The sequence below is a fragment of the Argopecten irradians genome, chromosome 2, assembly GCF_041381155.1.
Source record: "Argopecten irradians isolate NY chromosome 2, Ai_NY, whole genome shotgun sequence".
Classification (NCBI taxonomy): Eukaryota; Metazoa; Mollusca; class Bivalvia; order Pectinida; family Pectinidae; genus Argopecten; species Argopecten irradians.
This window is the reverse complement of record NC_091135.1, coordinates 28,962,166-28,981,578: the sequence shown is the minus strand read 5'-3', so window position 1 is coordinate 28,981,578 and position 19,413 is coordinate 28,962,166. Positions and strand designations below refer to the sequence as shown.

General features: G+C 36.0%; 1 protein-coding gene and 1 pseudogene across 1 annotated transcript; one reads left to right on the top strand and one right to left on the bottom strand.

Moving 5' to 3' along the window:
• Positions 1-1,617: 1,617 nt before the first annotated feature.
• Positions 1,618-6,617, bottom strand: LOC138316953 (sepiapterin reductase-like; annotated as a pseudogene).
• Positions 6,618-11,541: 4,924 nt separating this feature from the next.
• On the top strand, positions 11,542-17,086 carry LOC138315053 (sepiapterin reductase-like). Its single transcript, XM_069255782.1, has 3 exons — positions 11,542-13,676; positions 14,474-14,626; positions 16,856-17,086. Exons 1-3 carry the CDS (start codon positions 13,094-13,096, stop codon positions 16,972-16,974), a joined length of 855 nt encoding a protein of 284 aa, XP_069111883.1. The 5' UTR covers positions 11,542-13,093; the 3' UTR covers positions 16,975-17,086.
• Positions 17,087-19,413: the final 2,327 nt, after the last annotated feature.

Genomic DNA, 19,413 nt, shown 5'->3' with positions numbered 1-19,413 from the left:
ATGATAAACTTTTTTGCTGATGCGCTACAGGAAACTAATGATTTCGGTAATCCGATATTTGCCTGGGGAGATGTCCTTGTCCTTGACAATTGTGTCTGTCATCATCATCGTCAGGGGAAACGAATTCTTCGCCACCTGAGTATAATGTTGTTGAGTCTGAGTTTGGTGAAATGCGACAGAAGCTCAAGCTCAACGCCGAATTTGTTAGGGTATTCCCCGAGTTAAGCGTGGTTCAAGCGTTAACGGACATTCCAACGTACCATCTACAGCATTATTACAACTTATGTGGATATGTCGAATCAAAGACTTAACTTTCTCTGTTAACTGATTGAAATTTTGTTAATTAGAAAATGTGCGCTCTAGTTTTGATTAACTTGAAATATGTTGGTCTATCACCTTTATTTTTTAATGACTGAAAGACGATGTATTAAGATACATTTATGTAAAAAAAATTAATATATCAACAATATGATTTTTACCTGGTATTATTTCATTATTATATCGGCAATTTATCAGAAATGTGACTACCCATAACGGTCCTGGCTGGATGTGTATACAAGTGAGTCGTAGACGATAGACTGTTGAAGTACATAGCGCGTACACGCTTTCTGTTCACTCGTATCATAGTCCTAGGAACCGAAACAAAATTTGATAGGCTCATATTGTGACAATGAAAGGAAAATGTAAATATTTGCCTATAAGCTGCACACAATTCGTAACGTTATGTTTTGTTTGGTTAATTAATGTCTTATTTCCAGTCTGTGGCGTATACATTCTGTTAACTTGAGGAAAACATTATTATTATTATTCAATGTTCTGTTAAATCATCCGTCCCCGTCAATTAATTTTAATTTTTTCACGTTTCTTTATTCCGCGGGCCTTACAGTTTTTAAAGTTGCTTCACCACCGGCAGAGCAACAGGATACCCATAATTTGAGCAATACCTGATTATAATGTTTGTATGTGTTTAACCAACACAAAAATGCATATAACTTATTTTGCGTAGCTTTTGGTGCATGCACAATCAGAACTTAATTCCATATATGTCACCTTTCCATGGATTTTTTCGGGAAGCAATTGAATTATTTTCAATATTTTATTTTAGATTAAGATAAGAAGCTCAAACTGTCCAATTGTGGTAATAGTATAAAGTAAGTAACCTTTGTAACTGAAGAAAATGCTAATTCATCTGCTCCGGTTTTTTATAGAGAAAAAATACCAGTCGTCGGCGGTTGAGCATCTTTAAGTACTTTGAATGAATGATTCGAAATGTTTCCCGTTCATGTCACATATTGTTAAGATTCTGTATGAAACGAAGATGTGAAATTAGAATGTGTTTGTTTGTTTGATTAATTAACGTCCTATTAACAGCAAGGGTCATGTTAATCGTGTTGTTTGTCGTTATATTTTGTATGAAACTAGGAAGATGGGATTCCATATTCTAAATCGTGTTGTTCGTCCATTAATAGTTAAATCAGTGCTATGTTGTTACATTGTGTATGACAGAGGACTAATTAAGATCTGTAGTGTTATTCATAGTGTTTGTCCGTGCACAGTTCTTTTTCAGCGCTACCTTCATATGACTTATGATCAAAGTTTTAAAACAAAAACTCGTAATGATGTTCGTATCGGTCGATTCTGTTTTTATTAATTGCACAATGACAGTTTACGATCACATTCTAAGAAAAAATACCAAAGTGGCATTAAAATGTTTTTGATGAAGTTACCTTTATATGTAAAAGTACCGATCAGGTAGCTAGATGGAAATTAGTACTTCAAATGGGTTTCCCGATATTTCTCATATTTCATATACCGATTATCAACATGTTCAGCGTTATTAAACCTGTTCTCCTGCAGTACATATACCAGGTCGTCCACAGCAGCCTATGGTGTCAACAACTTGCCATCCTTTCTTATACCTTAAAAGCAAAGTACAATAGAAATTGAGTATGCAACAATACAGTCGATCTTCGGAAATCCAAGACAGCCATTGTAGACTGTTTTATTCCATTATTATTCTCTAATTGCATGAGACCTACAGGAGATTCGAAACAGAGACCTTTAACTAGATTCATCTTTAAAATTTAAAAATGCCCAGCAATGGTCATCTGTAGTTCGAATTTATCCAAAACTACAATTTTATTAATCAACATTCTACTGGCTTGCGACTCATTATCGTGATATGGAATGGCGCGATATAAAAATGCGATTTTAAAAAAAATGTGTGTGTAAAAAGTAAACACATACCAAAATTTCAGAAGAAAATTAATGTTTAGATTAAAAGTGGCAAATTTCAGTAAATCTTTAAAAACCCTCAAAAGTAGGACGTTAGTAAAAAGGAATGTTTGATATAAGCTGACAATGCAAGTTATAAAATATACATTTGAGACGAAAAAAATATATAATAATGAAGTCTTATTTTATTGCCCTGAGGGTAAATTAAATTAACCTTCATATCACACTGCCACTGGGGACATATTTTTTTTATTATACCGAAAATTCACGATTCGTTACTCTGGGTTAATAATTGCTTGAAAATGCGAAGAGTGAAAAATGACGTTTTACGCTTTGTCCGTCATTGTTGTACAATCGGAAGGGAAGATAACGCCATGTGAAAGACGGATGGTCACCATAGGGACACGCGCCCCATGAAAATACGATGTTTTATTTCCCCGAGGGAAATACGACGTTTTATTTCCCGGTCAGGTGATGCGTTTCAACTTATAACAGACACTATTATTAAAATGAGTTATAATAATACTATTTACTTGTCTCGACACGTGCAAAATATAACAAATATTGAATGTTCTTTTGAATTATTTAAGTCGACATATTTACACAATAATTGATATGTGAATAACTTGTGACTTATGTATTTTACTCAGAGTCCCGGGGTTACTAAGGTCCATGTCCCTTTATACCTTTAATAATTGTTGTTGTTGATGATGATATAGATGGTATTCCTTGTTTCTTGATGAATACCAGTTATGTTTCATGAAATGAGGTGGAAACTTTGAAATTTTTCACGGTGCAAAGCACGAGTGAAAAATATCAAAGTTTCCATTTCACGAGATGAAACATTATTGGTATTAATCAAGAAACAAGGAATATTCTATTTATAACATTTGTTTTCTCGCTTTAATTTACAGAAGACCATCACTACTATTTCCGTCAAAGGTTATTCCGCCATTGTATTTTACAAAGTTAGTTGCCCTTTCGGTTATTAAGTCATATTTTTCACAAACATATGACGTCATTTTTGTGCACAAACTAATGACGTAACAATCAATGCTGCATTCTGATTGGTCGAAAGCGAGTGAAAATATCAAAAGTGATATTTCCACTCCAGTTAAATATCACTTATATTTTCACCATAACACCTTATATTTCAGTGGCAAAAATGTAATAAAATGAAATTATAAGAATGAAGAATCTGCAGTACATATGTATTATCAAATTATTGAGAGGATATTTTCTTTTAAATAGGACTTTGTTAATGAATTTTTTCATTATAATAGTGATCTTTAGGTACTGACCATTTAGCATCGTTTGGAATGCCGTCGATGAAGTGGTTTCTTCCAGATTCTGCAGCATGACTGTATCAACAGCTCCAGGAGCAAACGTGAGAATCCGGACAGATGGTTCCTCAGTAGAAAGGACTCTGAAGAACATATCACGGGCAGCCTTCCCTGTAACCATTCACGAATCGGATATGACATTTGGATACGAATTATTGTCAATTTTGTTTGTTAGAATCAGCACCTTACCTACTGCTTACAGGGATCAACCAACTAAATAAAAAAAGACCTTCGAAATGGCCCCTGTGTATACAAGATTGAACCCAGGATAGAATTTTAACCCGGCCGCTGATTGGCTGGCTAATTATGAATTTCAAAAGTAAAAATGTTTTCTGACAGGTAATTATTCCTAGATAACCATGTTATGAATTTGGAAATTCATATTGAGATTTAGGTTCAAAATATCAACTTTGATAATGAATAGGTAAAAGCATTAGAATTTCAGTTTTTTTAGTGCAAAATGCGTCTGATTTCAATAAAGCTACCCTGGTTGGAGTTTGAGCAGAAGGACCCAAACTATTTTTTCTATTTAGTGTTATATGAGAACCTAGACTTTAATTATAGAACACAATAGCTAACTAATATTCCTTTGTTTTAATAATACTGTACAAAACTTTAACAAAGTTTAACACTGTGGTCTATGTAAAATTATTTAGTTGGTTGCTCTCTATAGCGAACGCAACGGAAGTATAAGAGTCAGTCACTGGAGCCGAGTGAGTCCATATATACAAAGGTAAGTCGCCAAGTTTTAGAATAATACGTGTCACTGTGACTTTGCATGCAGTTTATTTAGAATTGGCCAGTAAGTTAATGGTACATATAATGTAGATTCAGGTAATTAGCACGGCTATAAACGTGTAACATGTGCGTTTAACATCAGATGGGTACGATCACATGGGTGCGCGGTGCATGGTCGCCTCAGTTGTCAGAATTTAGTTCACGGAACTGTATGCATGTTCCGGTTTAAGTGAACCAGGAACTGGGGGGGGGGGGGGGGGGAAGGGGTCAGTCGTCTCTGCCATATTGGAGTACCGAAAGCCATAAAGGTATGAAACATAATTTACAGCTTATACATTTGAAATTGGTAATATTAAGGAGAGACAATTACATTGTATTACATAATGTCTAGTTTGGGGTGTGGTATTTATACCTGCCAGGTATAATTGGTGGGGGGGGGGAGGGGGTGGGGTGTTCATCTCAGGTAAGCCAATTTAACTAATTGTACTGATTAATTGTAATCTTAGGGCTAATAAGTTTATTAAAAGTATGCATTTTATGTTATAATGATAAAAATATCATTTTGTGAATATTTTTTCTGTTAATGAAACATATTAATGGTGTTTCAGGGTCATTCAAGATTTCCGGAAATATATGTTGGTTGCACAGATTCCAGTCACGGACAAAGACATGCATCTTTTGTGCTCATTACAGGTTTGATCTTTGTTTAATTTGTTTATTTTAAACAGAAAGGCTCTGGAACCATGTTCCTGGTAAATTTGAATATGTAAAAGTTTTGGTATATCTGTTTTTCTTCCAAAATCTTGACATTTTCTATATTATAGGGGTACCTGATTATGTAATGGATTATCTCCCCTTGGCTGGGGACTTTTCCTATTTTTTCATTATATTCAGAAAATTTAATGATGTAACCAATAATTAACTTAAACAACATAAATACTATTTCAATATTTAATACATAATTTGCAATTAATCAACACAGTGTGTAAGTTCAATATTTCATGTTTTCAGAATTACTCCGCGGGTGACTCTCCGAAGGTGAAGCCCTGTCCTGGACAAACCACTTGACCAATTAGGTTCATATTACAGATTTGACATACAGCCGAAATAAACTTTACATCATAGGTGAGTATTGGAATTTTAATTTCTGCTATAGGGATCAACCAACTAAATAAAAAAAGACCTTCGAAATGGCCCCTGTGTATACAAGATTGAGCCCAGGATAGAATTTTAACCCGGTCGCTGATTGGCTGGCTAATTATGAATTTCAAAAGTAAAAATGTTTTCTGACAGGTAATTATTCCTAGATAACCATGATATGAATTTGGAAATTCATATTGAGATTTAGGTTCAAAATATCAACTTTGATAATGAGTTATCATGAGTTATTAAAGTTTTTAATAGTAACACTAGATAAACCATATTTATCATCTTTTCTTAATATCATAAGAGGCTGTCGACAAGGAGATCCTATTTCCCCATATATTTTTATCCCATGTGTAGAAATTCTAGGAGGTAGACTTAGAAATAATAAAAAGATTAAAGGTATTAGTGTAAATAATCATCCAATTCTTATTTTTCAATATGCTGACGACACCTCTCTAATATAAGATGGGACGAAAAGATCTTTGAAAGAATCTATTGAAGATTTAATATATTTGCTAGAGTCTCTGAAGGGCCACAGAAAGTTGTAAAGAAACTTGAGTTGAGAAGTATCATTCCACAGAGGTTGGTGTCAAAGTAAGATCGAACACGATCACCATCACAGTGTTGTAAGCCTGTTCGGTCTTTGTCACCAGTTGATGCACAGTTAAGCATGACTTGTTCAAAATCACCCTTCGTTATTTTGTTTTCAGATAGAACACTATCAAATATGTCATCAAAATATCCTTGGTCAGTTTTCCCTTGGTCATATTGTCGTATTATCACCGTTATATTAGGTGTCAATGTCATAATTTCTGTCCGAACTATTTCCATAGCCCCCACATTCTTGGCCATCAGTACTAAGACAGACTTAGGAGGAAACATGACCGCAAACTTTAGGGCCATACTTTTACCTATCCCTCTACTGGCACCAGTAATGGCTACAAAACTCTTCTTGTGGAACATCTGGTCTGGTTTCTCCATTGTCCTGGAAGGTCTGCGTATTGTTAGGTTATAATTATGCGTATTCACAAGTTAAGATGAAATATATTTAAACAGACTGTGCCATTGAAATGATATACGACAAGTATCTCTCAGGGACACTTATCTGACCTACCTCACAAATCGACTAGTCCGTTATAAAAGACGTACCCGCCAAAGTTATAAATGGGTTTGGTTTTACTTACGTCCTATTACGGTCATTTAAGGACGTTACCCTGTATGCAATGTGTGGTGTGAATGTCGGTATATTTTCGGTATTTTTGTGTTGCGTCTCCTTGTAATACTGGAACTTTTGTCATTTTTATAATGAAACCTCACTGACGCATGCCGCAAGACAGCAAACTGGCATACCCCATCCGGTCACATTATATTGACAACGAGCAAATTAATCGTTTCACTCCTTGTATCCCTGAATTAAGATGATGTAGCATGATTCACAGCAGAGTTTCCGTATTGGCAATGCCCAATTCATCGTTTGATTTATCAGTTGTGTTATGCTACGATGTTTTCCTAGTTCAGTTTTTATATCCCAACAGCAATTGATGATAGATATTGGTTTGTTGGTTGGACTTAACCTTATTAAGAGCGAAGGTTATTGAAGAACGGCCACATGTGATAAAATTTACTGTGTGCATAATATAAGTGTCGGTATGGGACGCTGTTGTAAATTCGTACTTCTTTTATTTATTTTTTTTTTTACATTTTTTCGCAGTGAAATATAGGGTTTTACGGTGAACATAAAAGCGATAAACTTCACTCCAGTGAAAATTATTCACTCGGTTTCGACCAACCGTGTTGCAGCATTGACAGTGAAAATATCATTTTGATAGTTACGTCAATAGTTTGTACAGACATATGACGTTATGCTCACAAAAGCGACGTAAAAATCGCAAGGGCAAATAACTCTGTACAATACAATTGCGGGAAAACCTTTGGCGGTACTTCTGTGAATGGAAGCGAGAAAACAAATGCGATCAATAAAATTCTCCTTGTTTTTTATGAAATACCATCTCTAGCGGTGGAAATTTTATAATTAAAAATATATCAAATTTTCCACCTCACTCGATGAAATATAACTAGTATACATCAAGAAACAAGGAATATCCTCTGTAATACTGGGATCCTGCCCTTTATAAAGTACTATTTCACCGATGTTGCCAAAGATACCAAACGGCACCCATACTGACCTCGGTCAAACCAGCCGTCTCACGTCTTTTTATGCCGAGCTGTGTGTGGGTATGAATGTTTTACTCGTAGATTAACATAATAGTCCAGCAGTTTTCTTGTCATTAAAATAAAGAAGTTTAATCAGTTCAATAAAGTATTTGATTTGATACACAAATAATTTGTAAAATTATCAGATATGCATGGGACTAACCATTTCTAGCTCTAGAATAAAGCTCTGTTGGGCTTTGAGATGCATGTGATACAGCAGATAGTTGTACAGATAATATCACAAAAATGGCCATGACCTAGTCGTATTGACCTATACTTTGTCTCAAATCATCGACATTTATCACTCGGCCATTAAAGTTATCTGCGAGATAGATATGACAGTGGGACACATTCTCCTTTGACACACAAATAATCTTACATGAGTGACTGTAATATGGAATTTATTAACCTCGTCCTTTTGATTACGAGCTACAAATTTAATATAACAGTCACGAATGTAATATTCTATTAGTCACATTACCAGTGGTTATGGAAATAAACCTAGAACTGTCGCCAGAGCAGGACGACTAATACCCCGCCGCATAAATTTTGTTTGTTTGTTAGAATAAGGGCCACAAGTCGTGCAATAGCTTTAAAGATCCAAATAGTAGATAAATAATTAATACACAAATTGTTAATTTTCATTTTATAAACAAAAATATTGGGCTTGAACACGTGAGAAAACTTATGCACAATGTTGATGAAACAATAAAATGTTAAGTTTATACGATAGAATGAAAAAAACGTTCATGCCTGCACGAAGGACCTCTTCACGAACAATGGAAATTTTGCCAACCAACCATTTTTATTAAAACTAAATGTTACATGTAGGAACATTAAAGGCTTTGTGCAGTCAAAAATAATAATTCCAGTTTTTGCTGGGAATGGCTTTATTAGCAAATGTAGGAACCCCTCCGTATCACGCGCGGCCGGCAAAAACCTGTAAGCCGTCGATATCGAGGTCAAATTGTCTGTCTGCCCGATTATGCATATTTTCTAGCCCTAAACTGGAAGTGACGTTATAGAAGTCCGTGGCTTATTGCCGTGCTATAACTGATGTGCTATCACTTACATCGACGGTCACAGGAAAAGTAGATATATTATTTTTCTATAATAACTTTTGAGTGAAGTTAATCCTATATTAACTATGGCTCGAATGTAAATAAATAAAAGTGTGGAATTCGATGTTTCAAATACTTCAATTTGTGCTTTAATTGGGGGTGTTTTCGTGTAATACTGAAGGAAAATCCACAGAAACTTTAGGATTTTTTGTCAAGGATATGCCATAGTTCAGCAACAAATAAGATAATGATATTTCCTGTAGTCTGTATCTTTAATATTTTGTGAATTGCAAAGTTTGTGATTGTGAAATGAAATTTTACGTAACAATTAAATAAATCCTTAATTACAGTATCAAGGACGCATACTTGTACAGATCCTTGACGTACGTACATGTACACGTCAAGGATTTATAGGTGATTTTATAAATCCTTGGTGCACACATTGTATTATGTGTTGCTAACCGAAATATATTAATTACCTTAATACGTTTCAACATGTGGTAGAAAGAATCTATTTTTTGATATAATAAAAGATCAAAATGTTGAGATAAGCAAAACAAACAAAAATACGAGTAGATACACGTCATTCAAAATGGCGGCTGTATGAATACTCGGTTAGGAGTTCGCTCCGGTATTTAGAAGATTTTTCTGGCGTCTACAGGACAGAAAATGTAACAGAAATGGACATACTGATTGGTAACGAGATTATCTAGTACTACAAAGCATTATTTTCGATTTGGTGGAATTCGTTTTGGAATGCTCATGTGTTACATAGCGCTGCTATATTGTGTATATGTATATATCATACATGTATTCTATAAATAGCAACGAACACACGTTCACAGGGCAGACCCTCGCTAGTGAAAATTCGTCACGCTCTGTTGATATTGGATCTTTACCTGTACGGTACGCGTGCGTGTTTATACACAGCGAACAATAAAAGGGCTAGTTCCCAAATATCAGAAGTTCTCCAAGAGACTAAAGGGACGATGTTACTAACAGACTCAATAAAATATTTGATCTTGTACAAAGCATTGATACCCGACTCCAACGGCTAGTACCCATTGAGCAAATGATTACTGGGGTCCAGAGTTCACTTAACTCGCTAACATTGAAAGTTAATTCGTTAAAGGGGGAGATTTCTAACCTGAAGGAAAAGATCAGTGACATGTTTGATCAAATTTAAGTAACAACTGATAAACATTTTAAAAGAATTTCAAGGTCTGAGGCACACAGTCTCTTCACCCTGTAAAGCAGATAATAAGGTTCAGGTTCTGCAGAAGTCCCTTGATACGTTACAAACCAAGAAATAAGTTTTAGTCAATAGTGTAACAGAATTAAAGTGGCGTTCGATGAAGAACAATTTGGTGTGCAGTGGCTTGAGGGAGGAAGATGGGAAGGATTCTGAGGCTGTGCTTAGGGAGTGTTTTAGCGTGGAACTTGGCATATCACGGGTGGAGCTGTGAAATGTCCATAGGTTTGGAAAATTCATTGGAGGGAAACATCAACACATAGTGGCCAGGTTTTTGTAAAATAGAGATAGGTCCAATGTACTGGGAAACTCAAGGAAACTTAGCGGTACCACCTTCTTCATTAACGAGCAATTCCCAAAAAAAATTGAGGAAAAGCGGAGGGTGTTGTATCCCAAACTCAAAGAACTACGGCGCGAAGGTCACCGAGTGAAACTAGTTCGTAGACTGTTTGTAGACGGTCATCTATACACGGAGGATATTGTAACGAAAGATAAACCTAGATAAGTACCGAAAGGACGCCGTATAACTGTCAACGAAGTTAACGCTACTGGTGCTAGACCAAAGGACGACACTAGCAGAAGATATAGTAGTGCTGTTAGATCCTTTGATAGGCCTCGTGATAACAGTACTCCAGAACGCGTGGATTCACGATCAGTCGGACAGGGATTTGGTAAATCCAGAGTCACTTCCTGCTAAGCGCGGTATATTTTCTTCGGGTAGTAACAGATTTAATACGCGGAAACTTCAGTCAAATCTGTCCAGGATCCCGGGGAGGAAGAACCGCCCGTAAGTGACTCGTTAAAAAATTACAGGATCCCGCGGAGGAAGAACCGCCCGTAAGTGACTCGTTAAAAATTATCTGTGTAAATGTAAATGGTCTTGTAGGTAAACTTAAATGTCCCGAGTTTATTGAATACATATTGAAGTATGATATGACTTGTATCACTGAGTCAAAAACTGATGAGGCAGACTCTATAGATATTGATGGGTACACGGTATATTGTAAGCACAGAAAGTCATTATCTACTAAAAAATCTGGTGGAATTATTGTTTATGTAAAAATGAATATGCTAAACACATTATTTACCTGAAAACAGATTCTAAACATACTCTATGGGTTAAAATGAATAGTTCTGTACTTTATTGCCATGGCAACGTATTGTTTGCTTTAAATTATGTACCCCCCGCTAATTCTAATTATTCTTCAATCGATTGTTTTGAGGAAATTGAGAATGAATTTTTGAACCTAAGTGGAGATTTAAGTATATATGTCTGCTTGGTGATTTTAATAGTAGAACTGCAGAACAACCTGATTTTGTTGAAGTATCGGATGCACTTTTTAATCACTCTGATATTATTGTATAAGTAATTTTGACTTTTTAAAGTTAGTAAATGAGTTCTCGATTAACGAATTCTCCACATTGTTGTCAGATGTACACTGTCCAATTAACTTATGTTTATCTAAAAAAATGTAATATTTCTGATACAAGCGAGATTGGGGAGAGACACCATTCTTCATTGTTGAAACCTAAAAAGTGGAATGATGCTGGTAAAGGATTATTTGTTTATTATGTTTCCGAAAGGTTTCCGTATATCGACAATATCGTAGACGCTATGTGTAATAGCGAAACTGACAATTTAAATTCACTTGATGAAACTGTAAATATAATGTGTGAAATCTTCGTCGATGCTGCCAAACATGCATTTGGTATCAACCAACCTGTAAGAAGTATCAGAATTTTTAAAAACCTTGTTTACTACTGAATGTTACTGCTAGACAGAACTACAGAAAAGCCAAGAGATTATACAAAAGATATGGTGATATTGCGCTCAAAGAAAATTTATATGATAAGGAACAAAGTTATCGTAAAACACTGAAATCTGCTGTGAATTCACATAAGAAGAATATAAAAACCAAGTTAAATAATCTAAGATCTAGAAACCCAAAAGAATATTGGAAAATGTTAAATCAAGGTAATTCCACAATTAAATCATGTAAGGCAAGCATCGATGAATTATTCCACTTTTTTGGTACATATTTTAATAATAATGTTGACGGTGATATTGACCATGTACTAACAATTGAAGAAATCAAAGAGTTGTCGAACCTTGGTGCTCATGATATCTTGAATCAACAAATATCAGCATCTGAAATACTTAATTGTGTCAGCAAATTAAGAAGCAATTAGGCTATTGGTGAGGACTTAGTTTGTAGTGAATATGTTAAATCTACTATTGATATTATGATTCCTGTATATGTAAAAAAAATAACTACATATTTGACACTGGTATCATTCCAAAGTCGTGGCTTATGGGTAATATTATACCTGTATATAAAAATAAAGGTGATAGGTTTGACGTCAAAAATTATAGACCACTCTTGTTAGGTGTTTGGGTAAGCTATTTACTACTATTATTAATGAAAGACTAAGTAACTATGCCAACAGCATTGAACTTAACGAAAAATACGTATGCTATGTAGACATTTCCCTATCTAATGGGTACCTAAAAATCCAAGCCAAAATCACAAAATCTACGCTTGTGGTGGTAAACAGTACCCATAACTGTGTTCATCCACAATCTCCTTTGGAAGTGTCATGGCCCGTACTTAGTAGAATCTCCATTTAAACATCGTGTACCATCACCGCCATGTTCATTTTTCTCTCGGAATGCTTCTCGATTTTACATATCGTGACTACATTATGCAAATTATGTAGTGTTGTGTCTGGTCGGTAAAATCGAGAAGCAAACCCTTGATATACGTTTAAAAATTATAGAAGATCCCAGGGGCCTGTGCTATTGCCAAATTAAAATTGCATAGTAGAGGTGTATGACAGTGTGAAATTTGAAACACCTGCTCATCCCGTTATAACCATGAAGCCATGGGACCGTATCCACCTAATGTTAAATACAGTTGCCGACATTTTAAACCATGACAATTACCTGAATCTACGTTGTGAACGCTATTTATCCAGCGTTATACAGCCCACCGACAACTGATATCATTCAAGGCCAAACTGCAGGTTATGCTTTATCTACACAGCATATCACATTATCTATTTCATCTATTTGTGATAACGTACCGATAGTAATATTTCGCGCTATGCCTATGCTACACGTACAGCAGAAGATGTCGGAAGCTAACATGGAGAAGAAACAAGAAAATGTTTTTCTTAGAAAGAGTTTTGTGGCCATTACTGGTGCTAGTAGAGGATTAGGAAGAAGCATGGCACTACAGTTTGTGGATAAGTTACCCCCTACCTCTGTCATAGTACTCATGGCAAGGAATGAGCAGGCGTTACAATCTGTGAAATCAGAAATTGTATCCAAGACAACCACTGTTACAGTGCTGGTACAGCAATTTGACCAAGGAAATGTAGAAAAAGATAACTTCAAAGGAATGTTCGACCAAATTCTATCACAAAACAAACTCTCATCAAATGATTTTGAACAATTTATGGTCGTACATAATTGTGCTGTTATAACTGCGGCGTCAAAAAATGTTTTGGATCTTTGCGATGCCGAGGAAGTGAGAAGTGCATTTGACATCAACGTCACTGGAATGATCCTACTAAATACAAGTTTCTTCCAAACATTTTCCGATTCCTCGAAATCTCGCGTGGTTGTCAATGTTTCATCGTCAGCTGCTGCAAACCCAATACAATGCATGCACCTTTATTGCGCAGGTGAGCTTTTGACTTGTTTTATATGTGTCACAATTGTTTTTCCTGCATGTAAAGCGCTATTAGTTATGTTCAATGTTGTCATTATGAGCAGAAGAAATTCCACTATTACAATTTTAAGACTTGCAACAAGAAACCTCCAATAGTCTAAATAACATTATCTAAATATAAAATCTCCCTCCAGGTAGGGCGTTAGAATTGTACCTGCTGCCCCTATTGCATGATCGTAAAAGCGACTAAATTTAGGATCTTATCTTTTCTATTCTTAACTAATGCCTCCCTTGGTACCGCCTCACTTTTGGCCTTGAAATGAGCGTTTGCCCCTGTGTGGAAGGCTCTGGGTTCTGTCCCCTGGCCGAGACACACCAAAGTCTATAAAAGTGATAGTTTTTGCTCCTGCTTAACGCTCAGCATACAGGGAGTTGGACGACTGGTTCGCTCGTTGTCAGTATAATGTGACCGGGTGGGGTGTGTTGCTTTGTGTCTTCGGCGGCATACTTCAGTGATACAGCGCTATAAAAGGGCAACAGTTCCACTATACAAGATATACCACAATCTCCCAAAACACGCACCTCGCACATCATACACACAACACACCACATACATGGGAGGCCGTCCTTTCATGACCATAGCTGTTAATATGACGTTAATTAATCAAACAAACAAACAAAAAACTTAATATAAAATTACTTTTTAATATATATGTATCATATGATAAAGCGTGTTTGTTTTCTTTTTATTTATATGTATATTATTTTCCATGTCACAGGTTTATTGATGGTATTATTTTTTATTTATAGGTAAAGCGGCCAGGGACATGTACATGCGCGTGCTGGCAGCAGAAGAACCGTCCTTAAGGATACTGACCTTTGCCCCCGGGGCGTCGGACACGGACATGATGAGAGGCGTTGAAAGCTGCTGTCTTAATAAGGAGCTGATTGGATTGTTAAAACGTAAGATTACATGAATTTAATACATGGTTAGATACATTGATATTCCATATAGTCGATGGCCATTTTATTTTATTTTATATTTTTGTCAAACAATATATCAATTTTTTATTAATCACATAAATCATGAAATATGAATGTAGATATCTTCCATGCAAATCTTTCACTTCATTCTATCATTCATCAGTATTACATTGTTTAGGTTTTTTGATAGAGAGGAAGGAGAGAGAGATAATGGCCCTGCAGGTAGGGCGTTAGAATTGTACCTGCTGCCCCTATTGCATGATCGTAAAAGGCGACTAAATTTAGGATCTTATCTTTTCTATTCTTCCTAACTGACTTTATCCTTCCTAATGCCTCCCTTGGCACCGCCTCACTTTTGGCCTTGAGTTGAGCGTTTGCCCCTGTGTGGAAGGCTCTGGGTTCTGTCCCCTGGCCGAGACACACCAAAGTCTGTAAAAGTGGTAGTTTCTGCTCCTGCTAAGCGCTCAGCAAAAAGGGAGTGGGACGACTGGTTCGCCCGTTGTCAGTATAATGTGACCGGGTGGGGTGTGTTGCTTGGTGTCTTCGGCGGCATGCTTCAGTGATATAGCACTATAAAAACGGCAAAAGTTCCACTATACAAGAAGACACAACATGAATATACCGCAGTCTCCCGAAACACGCACCTCGCACAACATACACGCAACACACCGCATACATGGGAGGCCGTCCTTACATGACCATAGCTGTTAATAGGACGTTAATTAATCAAACAAACAAACAAACAAGAGAGAGATAAAATAAAATGAAAAACAAAGAATTGGGAAGGAAAGAAGGAATAATGGGATAAGCTAGAAAGGAGAGATTGTGAAGAATAAGGATTAAATGTAGATATATATATGAAAAATAATGAATAAATCAATGAAAACATGAGTAAAAAGACATTTTATTTTTGATAGTGACGATTGAATTAAAAATTACTGCTCAACATTGCATATAAAAAGCAAGCATGGCGATAATGTGCGTTATTAGAATGGCTATCCTTTTATAATTTATATTTAAATATACTTTGATATGTACATGGTTAAACTGTTACAGCAGAAATGAAGGTCAGTGGTTTCTTCATTTGAAAACTGTTCACGAAATGATACCAATTTGGCGGCTGCTGGTCACAATTTATACACAAAGTGGTCTTATGTTTTATCTTCAAACATGTAGGACAAATCTAGTATCCTGAAGTGTGCCTTCGTATCTGATAACCATATCCTGAGGAGATCAGATCGATTCTGAGCTGGGTTGCCTACTACGGTTACAGTAATTTAACAAGTTCTCGTGTGCAGCATAAAATCTGCAGGATCGGAACAACACATTATCTTGACAAGGGGTGAACCTGTCTTTAGTATGATTGCTAAGCAGGGACAGAAACTATCATTTTGATAGACTATTGACTTCTACCTAACGTCTCCATTGACACCGCCTCACTTTTGGCCTTCTGTTGAGCGCTCGCCCATGTGTGGTAGGCTCTGGGTTCTGTCCCCTGCCGAGACATAACAAAGTCTATAGAAGTGGTAGTTTCTGCTCCTTGGTGGGTGTGTCGCTTAGTGTCTTCGATGGCATGCTACAGTGATACAGCACTATGAAAGGGGCAAGATTTCCATTATATAAGAGCACACAACACGAATAACGTACAGTCACCCATAACACGCACCACGCACTTAATACACGCAGGACACTGCATACATTGGAGACCGTCCTTACCTGACCCTGGCTGTTAATAGGACGTTTATTTAATCAAACATACAAACAGGCGGGGGACAGGACCCAGAGCCTTTCTCACAGGATCGAGCGTTCAATTGAAGACCAAAAGAAGAAGACTAAGAGAATAGATAAGATCCTGAATTTAGTTTCCATTTACGCTCGACCAGCAGCACCACAACTTCGTTTTAAAGACAAAGATAAGTTGGTAATAATTATAAAGGAGTTATTTGTCAGCACATGTATCAATGCAATTTCCAAATCCATATGCAGAATGGGTGCGAGATGTTTGACAGGCGGGAGCTACGCTGTCATGCACTTTAAAATATCCATCTAGCAACACAAACGTTTAATGACTGTTACCGTACACTGTCAAACGCGAAAGTAAAATCAGATGAAAAACGGAATAAAAGTTGAATGTTTACTCATAGTATTTTAATATCACAGAGGCATATTAAATAAGTAACACACAAACGGTGCATATGTATGTTTCAGATTTCCGAGAAATTGGCAAAATGACGAAGCCGGACACACCAATCTCTAAAATGGTGGAGATACTTGAGGAGAACAAGTTTGAAAATGCTGTTTACATGGAGAGTGACAAAGTGTTTTAAGTTCAAACAAAAACATGACGGATCAAAAAGGATTTTATTTGTTTGTCCTGATGTTATTGTATTACAATATATTAATCAGTTGAAACAAAATAAAGTGAAAATGATGCTTTCATTTTTTGTTTTGTCAGAACAGCAAATTCAAACAAGTTAATAATTTTTAAAACATGATATCACATCTGTGAATGGTGGATCTGCCATGTTCTATACGCCGTATGGTTTAAAGTAAACATGAACTGAACATGGCAATGAATTTTGTATTGAAATACTTTTTCTCGAGTGTTCTACTATGAAATAAGTTAACCTAATGTGTTTTCGATTAAATTTGTTATTCTCTACCTGCTTCAAAGTAATAGTTTTCCAGAAATCATTCCATATTTACATTAAAGACGAAATGAATTCCTTCACTTGTTTTTTTTCATGTTTTAATTGATGAATGCGTTTTTTTTTTGGTTTGATTAACCAAACTAAACGATGGAGGCTATTGCAAATGTCAATACAAAAACAGGAACCTTAACTGAACCTAAAGACACTGATACATTGAAACCAACGATCTTGATTGATTCATATTTCTATATCTTATATGCATTCACAAACAATGGATAATTTCAAATTTTCTGTACGGGTTATCTCCCTTAGAACAATTTAATTGAAAAGATTCATTTTGTTTATAATATTTAACAATGTTTATGACGATTATTTAACCAAAATCATAACTAGATACATGTCACAACCACTGGAGGCCTCATGTATACCTAGTGTTGTAATGCCAGCAGTATCCTCGTTATTCAACTTAAAAGAATGACTAAACTCACCATGATAATATAACATATTATTATATGACTGGTGATTTTGCTGTATTTTGATTGGCCAATACGTTTTAAAAAATATTCATCAACTGCGATATCAACCCCGAAATCGGCGGTGAAAAGCGCGCGAGGTTACTGGACTCAGTCCAAATACCTCTCGCGAGTCCAGTAACCTGTGTCAAAAAATAGATCGAGGAAAACACCCTTTAGATGTGACGTCATAATCACTTTTGACGTAGAGTCGTACCCAAATATAACATAACGGGAGTTTCCTAGTTCAATGACGTCGGAATAATCTATTGTGACGTCCACATTATAGTTAGCAACATATATGTCGGACGGAAGCAAGTTTACTGCGATCAACGGTGATCAACTGCAAACTTCAATTTATGGAAAATGTTCAAGAATGCCAGACGTGCAGTTTATACAGCGATAAAATAATCCGGTTCTACCAGTCTAAAAACAATAGCAAGAAGCATTTGAATATTTACCATAAATTACATGTAATGGATAAACTACTTTTGTAAAAAAAGAATATTTGCAAATATCATCTTTTTTATTGTAGTAAAGTCTTTATGAAAAGAGCAGGGTTAATATCCTGTAAATGTCATATAATAAAACAGTTATCAACCTATTTTTCAGGTGGATACGGTGAGTTATCAACCCTCGAAAATGATATGACCCTCGGCCTCCGGCCTCGGGATATATCATTTATTCGGGTTGATAGCTCACCGTATCCACTTGAAAATAGGTCGATAATTGTATATTATTATATGACTGATGCTTTTGCTGTATTTTGATTGGCCAATACGTTTCTCAGAAGTATTCATCAACTGCGATATCAACCCCGAAATCGGCGGCAAAAACACGCGAGGTTACTGGACTCAGTCCAGATACCTCTCGCGAGTCCAGTAACCTGTGTCAAAAATAGATCGAGGAAAACTCCCTTGAGATGTGACGTCAAAATCACTTTTGACGTCGAGTCGTACCCAAATATAGCGTAACGGGAGTTTTCCTCATTCAATGACGTCGGGATAATCTGCAGTGACGTCATTATTATAGTCGGCAATATATATGGCGGAAGGCAGCAAGTTTACTGCGATCAACGGCGATCAACTGCAAACTTCAATTTATGGAAAATGTTCAAGAATGTCAGACGGGCTGCAGTTGGTACAATATTTCGGTTCTACCAGTCTACACCGTTAACAAGACGCATTTGGATATTTACCATATACTAGCCTACATGTAAACAGAAAGTTTGCAGATATCGTCCTTTTTTATAGTTTAGCCTTTTTGAAGAGCCGGGTTAATATCATGTAAGTGTCATAAATAAAACAGTTATCGACATATTATATGATATATATTATATACCTCCGGCCTCGGGATATATCACCTACTCGGGTTGATAACACACCGTATCCACCTGAAAATAGGTCGATAATTGTATAATGTATACGGATCTGCGTATGTATGTTGGGATAGTGTAGCCAGTTATGTCCTTTCTGAAACACGTCTAGTTAACATGAGGCCAAACCAAACATTGAATATAATCTTAATCTCAAATACTTAACAGTATTAGCTGTTGAATAACTGAAAAAGTTAAGTTTGTTTATGTACTCTTGTATTACAATGC